Source organism: Mytilus trossulus, chromosome 11 (genome assembly GCF_036588685.1).
Source record: "Mytilus trossulus isolate FHL-02 chromosome 11, PNRI_Mtr1.1.1.hap1, whole genome shotgun sequence".
Classification (NCBI taxonomy): Eukaryota; Metazoa; Mollusca; class Bivalvia; order Mytilida; family Mytilidae; genus Mytilus; species Mytilus trossulus.
In genome coordinates, this window is record NC_086383.1 from 48,008,451 (window position 1) to 48,018,017 (window position 9,567).

Consider the following 9,567-nt stretch of genomic DNA (forward strand, 5'->3'; position numbering starts at 1 on the left):
TTCTGAAAAATTGTATTTTGATTAACAAGGATATAAAATTATATCATCTACAATATCAACTCCTTCACATGCTATCTTAACATCCTGAGAACTAGATATTTCTTTTTTGATCCATTTTTCTTTGTCTTCTGGGACTTCAGATTCTAATTCCTCCCAGTCTGTCTCCATTCTGTTTGTCATTAGACCGTCATTTTCTGTAATAACGACCTCTACTATGACAACAGTATCACCTTTTACTTGCTTTTCAACTGATATATAACTGTTTGAATATTCAGAGAAGTCGAGACAATACTTCTTACCAAAACTTGTTCCCTTTATCTGACAGAATACTGATGCTATTTTAACAGGAGAATCTTGCTCTCGTCTCTTTTGTGGTAAGATGTTCAGTGCATTAATTTTGAACGGTTTGGCGGAATGTAAGTGAATCCTTAAACAGTTCCGTAAGTGTTTAGGCAATGCAGCCAGTATTGGTCTATGTGGAAGTTTTTCAACAACATCTCTAAGTGTAATGACTTTTGAATCGTAACGGCTATTTGTAAGAAATACGTCTGGTAGATCCGGGCAATGCTTGCTTGTTGAGTTACTAGACATGATTCTTAGAAAAGTTAGTTGTTCCTTCTCTGTCAGTATTTTACTCGGGATAACTACTTCTGTAAAGTCCTCAATACTCATGTCTAGAAAACGAATCTGATATAATATATCTCCTAATATTTCTCTGCGTCTATCTTCAACATCCTTTTCAGCTTTACGTTTCTTAGAGTTTTGAGAATTTCTTTTTTCTAAAGGATCGCATGTCCAAACTTCTTCCTCGATTTTAGCATCGACCCACTTCATCATTCCATTAAATATAAGAATTTCATCAGTACAGAACCCATCACATTCTAGAATCTTTTTAAGATTATCCTTGGAAAGATTTAGGAAATCTTCACTACTGATGATATCTGTTGCGTGTTTGCACAAAAAATTGTGGGATGAACTAGCCAATTCAAATAGAGCAAAGTCAGCAGCTTGTTGTAAAATGGTGCATGCATTGTGAAGACTGAGGTTTTGACGGAGATAACTTTCACAATCATTGGTCAAACTTTCCAGCTGATATTTCTGTGAAGCATGTAGGAGAGCACCCACAGTATCGGCATTTATAAACAATTTATCAGTGTAAACATGTCTGAAAAGATAAAACACATCATTTTATATTTATAACAATATTTCTAACATTTTTTTATAATTTACAGTAACATCATTACCTCATTGCGCTTCAAACTTGTGTTTTAGCTATCTTTAAAAAAGTCATGTATATACATATACAGGTAGGCTATATAGCTATAATAACTGTAGCAAGAGTTTGTTTAATTCATTTTGCCGAAGCATTTATACCATTAACATAATTACTAACATTATATTTAATGTATATAGTGCACACATTGAACAAATAACTACTACTTGTGATTCACTCAACAGCAGAAAAAGTGATTTTAAACAGAACCACCCGTGTGCTTGCATGTGTTCACTGTATATAGATAGTGATGTTAAACCCTGCCTAATTATCAACCTGAAATTCAAAGATTTCATTAAAACTTAATTTTAGAATAATTCAGTCTCACTTTAAAGAAGGCAATTCACTTTTGAATTATTTAGTAACTTGTAATGTAATGGTCATTTTGCTAAGGTAAAAATGCATCACAAACACCAAATTATAGATAAGCCCTAGATGATCAAATAGTTGTACATTTAAATTTGAAAAAAAACTGGTTAAGTCATAGAAATCAAAGACAATTCGTACTAAATAAAAGAGAGTTCAAGTTGTCACACTTTTTGTTAAAAAAAAAAGTCATCTGAAGATGAATGTCAGCTTACAGTTACTGCATCTGGTCTCTGGTGGATAGTAATCTAATTGGCAATCATACCACATTTTCTTATTTTCATTTTCAAGAGAAAATGTGAGAATTTTAATGAAATACATGAAATATAGAATTAATATCAGTTGTGATTATTTAAGTTAACTCTCTTTATTAACCAAAAATATAACAAGATAAGTCAATTGTTAATCATTGTTAATAGCTGTTAGCATTTTCACAAATTAAATTTTAAAGTTATATATACATGTATCCCTTATAACTGTCAGTTTTTGTCATGCAGCTTAATACACAGGGGGTCCAGGGTTTTGTTTTGGGGGACAATCAATTTTGAATGGAGATTTATGGTTTGACCCCCCCCCCCCCTTTTTTATCTTTGTTTGGAAATCCTCTCCTTTGAAAATGATTGGACCTGCCCCTGTCACAAGTACATGATATGCCCCTCTGGGCCTAACCTTCTAAATGAAATAAAGTTCTTCAATGTAATATCAGAAGTTTATAAAAATATCAAAGGGAGTTTATTTTGATAGATATAAACCATTAATATACACTGCTTGAAACACTTTTGAGTTATGGAACCCCCCTTTTTATGAATAAAATCCAATAAATAGGTTACATTAAGTCCCAAATTTATAAAAATCAAAAGGGAAATTACATCACTAGATATGAACAATTCATTAAAGTCTCATGAAAACTGCTCAAAGCATTTTTGAATTATTTTCTGATAAACTTGAAAATTCCTTTTTTTTTAATAAATAAAAACCCTATAACTAAGAAGTGTTTTTAAGTTATTGTCTAACATGTTGAAGACAGACAAAGGTATACCTTAATATGCAAATAAGCGTATAAAAATCACTGAATCTTACTTCAACATTTGTCTGAAAGTCTTAGCTGTGATATCTGTTATTTTAATTGTTGACCCTTTTTCTGCCAGATCTCCACAAAACATTGCTTTGAAAACTGGACTCTTTGCTACCAAAATCATTTTGTGAGCTGGGACTGGTTGTATTGACTTCTCCTTGGGGAAGGAAAAGTGAATATCTGCTAGATGTTCATCAAGGTACATATCCCCTACACATTCAGCTATTGACCTCCTACTGGTGGAGGTACTGTTGGAGGTATTAGATTCAGTCTCCATGGTGGTGTTCCTGAAAAATACAGATAAACATAAGTTGAACATGTACTGTTGAGGTATTAGAATCAGTCTCCATCGTGGTGTTTCTGAAAAAATACAGATAATTAGACAATATACGTATAGTGTCTTGAAATATGAAATTTATTTGTATGAGGCTTAGAAACGGGAAAATGCGAGGTTCTACCGAGCATTTTCCCGTTTCGTGCCGAATACAAATAAATTTCGTATTTCAAGACACTATACATATATTGTTTTTATACTGAAATCGAAAAAAAAAATGAAAAATGAAAAAAACATGTAACAAAAATTGTTAAAAAAAGTGTTTGGAATTTCCCTCTTGAGGTACCATTTTTGGGTATTTCCCTATGAGCGTAGTCCAGGTGGTAAGACATTGGCGTATTAAGGAATTAGAAAGGGAAAATGAACTTAATTAATAACATTTGATAAACATGATATATAAATAACCAATTTGAAGACATAAAAGTTTAAATTAAAATAAGTTTGACCATTGTTACTTTACGTTGTCATGGTCGTGACATGATGTTGTTGATGAAATATAATAAGGAGGCGGGGCTTATAGGTCAGTTGGGGTCATTGACGTATAAAGCTAACGTTTATACGTATAGCTTTATCTGTACAGTAAACTAGCTGATTGCAGTATAAACATAATAAGTTGTACGGTTAGAGGTATTTATATAATTATATATTAAAATCTGTAACAGTCATTAATACTTATAAATATCAGTTGTATAGCCTATAGAATTTTTTTTTTTACTTTAGTGAAAAGTGAACCCCCCCTCTTTCTTATAAATTAATTAGCTACCTACACTTTGTACATGTATAGAGCTATTTTAGCAATATTAGAAGATATCAGGGCATGGATTTCTGCCTTTCAAAACTAGAGGCTCTTTTAAAAGAGCCTGTATTGCTCACCTTTGTCTATGCGCATATTAAAAAAAATACAAGGTAAAATGTTTGTAGATCTTACCTTACTGAACATTCTTGCTACTAAAAAATGTCTCTATCTATAATAAACTTACCCCTTTCGTTACAGAGGAAAATATTTTGTTAAAATTTACCAAAATTTACCATGTGAAAATTGTTAAAAATTGACTCTTAAGGGCAATTACTCCTTAAGGGGTCAACTGACCATTTTGGTCGTGTTGACTTATTTGTAGATATTACTTTGCTCAACATTATTGCTGTTTACAGTTTATCTCTATCTAGATATAGGAAGATGTGGTGTGAGTGCCAATGAGACAACTCTCCATCCAAATAACAATTTAAAAAGTAAACCATTATAGGTTAAAGTACAGCCTTTAACACGGAGCCTTGGCTCACACCGAACAACAAGCTATAAAGTACATGTATATTAGTATTCATGTTATTCAAGATAATAACCAAAAATGGCATAATTTCCTTAAAATCACCAATTCAGGGGCAGCAACCCAATATCAGGTTGTCAGATTCATCTGAAAATGTCAGGGTACATGTACATTGTAGATAGATCTTGACCTGATGAACAATTTTAATCGGGTCGTAAGAAGAGCGTGATGTAGACGGCATGGGTGTGCAAGAATTGTACTATGTTCTTGAACAGCATGGTGTAAATGTGGTATACTCATAGTGGAATTGCAGTTGGGTCGTAGTGAGAATGTGATGGTCGAGGTGAGGTTGTACAAATGTACATGTAATAACGAAGCTGTGAGATTGTAGTGAAGTCTTTCTAAATAGAATCATGCTTTTGCTACCTTTCCCTACGATGGTACAGCGACTATTGCGATCTTACCACATCCTTACTGCCCTCTAACTATGCTTCTACTAGAACCTTATTTCACCATGACCTCACCATGATTGTTTTGTTCAAGAATTAGCCATGTTCATCATGATCTTAATTTAAAGACCTCACCACAACTGTGATCTTCCAAATTTGCATTTTTTTCACAGATTGTAGTGTGATTGTGGCATTGTGGGACTGCGGTATAATAACATTAATATTTTGTAGCCATGTCAGATATGTACATGTAATCTCGAGCAGAGCATGCAGAGATATTGCTAGTCCAAATAATTATGATGCCTTGAAAGGCAGAACTTTACTTTTTTCTGTGACTCATTCCTACGACCACACAGAATTCAAGACTTCATATTTATTTGGACTAAGTCTTAGCTATTTGAAGGTCCAGTCTCTTTGATTGTATGCCTTATAAATTATTTGCCAATTGCATGAATATAAATTTGCATTAGGTCAGTTGGTGTCTCTGATTAATGCAGCAGTGATATCGAAAAAGCCATTTGAATTTCGCTGTATATATTGTATATTATTATTAAGGTATTCTACCGATATGAAAAGCTGTAATGCTGATATTACTGTTTTTAAAACCACTGAATGTTGAGCCTAGGCAGGCCAGGGACTTTGCAAAAATAAAGGCAGATGGCAGTTAGGTCCGCTGTTGTATGCCCTGAGGTAATCGGTGCCCTCAGGTAATCGCGGCAATAGTGCCCATATGCGTAGTAATAACATGATCTAAAAATAGAATAAACTAAAAATACATCATTGTACTTTCTATTTCGACTGACGGTATATGTGCGAAAAATAGGAGAACACAGGAACACATACAATTTTTTACAATAAGTAAGTTACGACAAATAATTCACGAAAAAAATCCAAATATTTGGTTAATTTGTGATCATTGCAACGTGTACAGATATTTATTTAGTGAAACGTAAATGACTTAAAATAATTAAAAAGAAAACACTTTTTGAATGGCGATTTAAACTTTTATAATAATAGTTGTCAAAAACTGGTTTCATAGAGATTTATGTAAATAAATGTATACAATTATTTAAACGAACTATTAAAGAATAAAGGTTATCCACACGTGCCTAAGGCAGCAAACATTTGATTTTCGGGGGGGGGGGGGGGGGAAGTGGGGGGGTCTATGGATTGTTTTCCTTCGGCGAAAGACAATATTTTTTGGAGACAGGTCGAAAACATTTTTTTCTTCCATTTCAATTTTAGCATTACATATAGTGGCAGCTGAGGGTGAAAAAAACATTCTTTTTCTCAGGGTCAAAAACAAATTATTTGTTTCTCAAACAATTAGAAACAAACTTTAAAAAAAAAACATAGCCGGCCCACCCCACCCCCCTGAAAATGAAATGATTGCTGCATAAGTTTCGCGAATGTCCTGTTGAAACTTTGAATATCATTGTGTTTGGTAATATATGACACTAACATATGGACAGATTACGCATATATTGATTTTGGTTACTTCTTTTAAAGTAACATAAGTAGAAAATGATAACATTTAATAGATAGGTTATTAAAATCAGTCCATCTTGTCCGACAGCATGAGGGGCAGTGGCGGATCCATCCATTTAAAAAAGGGGGAGTTCCCAATCCAGGACACAAGGAGGGGGTTCCAACTATATGTTCCCATTCAAATACATTGATCTCCAAAAAAAAGGGTTCCTATCCCCAGAACACCCCATGACCCGCCACTGAGCTGTTACGAAAAATATCGCTATAAACTTTCAGGGCATTATTTGAATTTAAGTGTACTGCATGCATCTTGCACTGTAAGATTAGTTAGCATTAACACTAATGCAAAATTGTTAAATAATTACTACTTTCGTTGGTTTTTTCTTATCTTTGTTTGAAATGTATTTTATGAAATGTATTGTATGCGTTCAATAATGATACACATAAAAAAGAAACTGTGGTATAAATCCCAATGAGATAACTGACCACAAAAGGACACAGAAATTAACAAAAAGTAAAAACACAAAAATACCGAACTCCGAGGAAAATTCAAAAAGGAAAATCCAACATCAAAAGGCAAAATCAAAAGTCCAAACACATCAAACGAATGGATAACAACTGTCATATTCCTGACTTGATACAGGCATTTTCTAATGTAGAAAATGGTGGATTGAACCTGGAACAACTGTAGGTCACCGTACGGCCTTCAACAATTAGCAAAGTCCATACCGCATTGTCATCTATAAAAGGTTCAGAAATAACAATGAAAAACAATTCAAACGAGAAAACTAACGGCCTTAATTATATAAAACAAATGAACAAAAACAAATAGGTAGCACATACTAGTAAACAAACGACAACCACTGAATTACAGGCTTCTGACTTGGGTCAGGCACATTACGTTTTTTTCATAAACGTTGTACAAACAATCGATATGTGAAAAGTATCCCATCAATTATATCAAAGTATAAATAATCATAAATCTTTATCATTTAAACAAAGCATACATTTATAGATCCGTATTTTACTCGATTGGCTTTAGAATAGTTAATAATATATGACACTAACATACATGTATATATGAGCAGATTACGCATGTATTGATTTTGGTTACTTCTTTTAAAGTAACATAAGTAGAAAATGATAACATTTAACAGATATGTTATTGAAAATAAGTCCATCTTGTCTGATTGCATGAGGTGCAGTGGCGGATCCATCCATTTAAAAATAAAGGGGGGTTCCCAATCAAGGACACACGGAGGGGTTCCAACTATATGTTTCCATTCAAATAAAATTGAGAATGGAAATGGGGAATGTGTCAAAGAGACAACAACCCGACCAAAATAAAAAAACACAACAGCAGAAGGTCACCAACAGGTCTTCAATGTAGCGAGAAATTCCCGCACCCGGAGGCGTCCTTCAGCTGGCCCCTAAACAAATATATACTAGTTCAGTGATAATGAACGCCATACTAATTTCCAAATTGTACACAAGAAACTAAAATTTAAATAATACAAGACTAACAAAGGCCAGAGGCTCCTGACTTGGGACAGGCGCAAAAATGCGGCGGGGTTAAACATGTTTGTGAGATCTCAACCCTCCCCCTATACCTCTAACCAGTGTAGAAAAGTAAAAGCATAACAATACGCACATTAAAATTCAGTTCAAGAGAAGTCCGAGTCTGATGTCAGAAGATGTAACCAAAGAAAATAAACAAAATGACAATAATACATAAATAACAACAGACTTCTAGCAGTTAACTGACATGCCAGCTCCAGACTTCAATTAAACTGACTGAAAGATTATGATTTCATCATATGAACATCAGGCACAATCCTTCCCGTAAGGGGTTTAGTATCATACCATCATAACAGATATGAGAAGAACATAACCCGTGTCATGCCAACAACTGTTTTTAGACTAAATGTGTTTAGTTCCGACGCAAAGACCTTATCAGTGACTCAATATTAACGCCAAAATATGCAATCTTTAATGCATTGATCTCCCAAAAAAAAGGGTTCCTATCCCCAAGAACAACCATGGACCCGCCACTGTCCATTGTTCAATTACTAAATTGTCTGTTTTACTTACTAGTACACTTGGTACAATAAAAAACCTGATAATAAATTGTTCAAATAAGGCCTTTGAAAATAGTGGAATTAATTACTTTTGGAGTGTCAAAAACTCGTTGGAAGTACTTGATAAATTGCATGCATATATTGGTGATTTTAAATCTGTTCAAAGTTTTGATTTTTCTACCCTATATACCACTTTGCCTCATATTCTTATTAAGAAAAAATTCACATCCCTAATTAACTGGGCATTTAAAAAGTCGGAATGCGACATATGTTTAAACTCTTTGCGATCATTTTTTAGTAGCAATAAACAAAAGAAATATGTCAATTGGACATGCTTTGATACTATTTATGCGCTTGAATTTTCACTTGATAACATTTTTGTTCGCTTTGGAGATTCCGTATATCGTCAAGTTATTGGAATTCCAATGGGGACTAACTGTGCACCACTTATTGCGGACCCGTTTTTGTATTGTTATGAGTTACAATTTGTGACTTAAATTAGCAAAGACCCATCAAAACAACATTTGATACAAAAATTTAACAATACTTTTAGATATTTGGATGATATATTGGCTCTCAATAATGACGACTTCCGTATGTATACTAAAGAAATTTATCCTGTAGAACTTACTTTAAATAAAGCTAATGATAACAATGACCACTGCCCTTTTCTCGATCTTGATATCTATATCATAAATGGGAAGCTTTATACAAAAATTTATGATAAGAGAGATGATTTTTCATTTCCCATTGTTAATTAACCATTTGTAGATGGTGACGTTCCCTTGTCATCATCTTATGGTGTTTATATATCTCAACTTGTACGATTCTCTCGTGTATGTAACAACGTATTAGATTTTAGCGAGAGAAATATATGTATTACTGAAAAATTATTACACCAGGGTTTTCGATATCACAAACTGGGCAAAACATTTACTAAATTTTATCATCGGTATAAGGAAATAATTCGTAAATATAACTCAACATGCAGACATCTTATACGTTCAGGTATTTCACATCCATTTTTTTATGGAAATATTCTTTATAAAGAAAAAAAATGTCAGTATTCTCCTCAGAAACTAACAAAACCTTTAAATAGACTTATTAAAAAGGGATATAGTTACGATACTGCTGTCAGGTCATTAAAGATTGCATATTTTGGCTTTAATATTGATTCACTGATAGAGTCTTTGAATCGGAACTTAACACATCTATTTCTTAAAAACAGTTGTTGGCATG

The 9,567-nt window shown here is 33.3% G+C and overlaps 1 protein-coding gene across 1 annotated transcript; it reads right to left on the reverse strand.

Annotated features, from left to right (window-relative positions):
• Positions 1-5,433, reverse strand: LOC134691245 (BTB/POZ domain-containing protein 6-like). The gene is made up of 3 exons (XM_063551628.1): positions 5,327-5,433; positions 2,720-3,001; positions 1-1,165 (listed from the first exon to the last, which is right to left on the reverse strand). The coding sequence occupies exons 2-3, from the start codon at positions 2,989-2,991 to the stop codon at positions 22-24; spliced, it is 1,416 nt and encodes a 471-aa protein (XP_063407698.1). The 5' UTR covers positions 2,992-3,001; positions 5,327-5,433; the 3' UTR covers positions 1-21.
• Positions 5,434-9,567: the final 4,134 nt, after the last annotated feature.

Coding starts and splice junctions, on each gene's coding strand:
- LOC134691245 (XM_063551628.1), bottom strand. CDS start 2,991: ATGGAGACTGAATCTAATACCTCCAACAGTACCTCCACCAGTAGGAGG. Junction 1,166..2,719: donor ACTTTCAGACAAATGTTGAA/GTAAGATTCAGT, acceptor TTATCTTTTCAG/ACATGTTTACACTGATAAAT.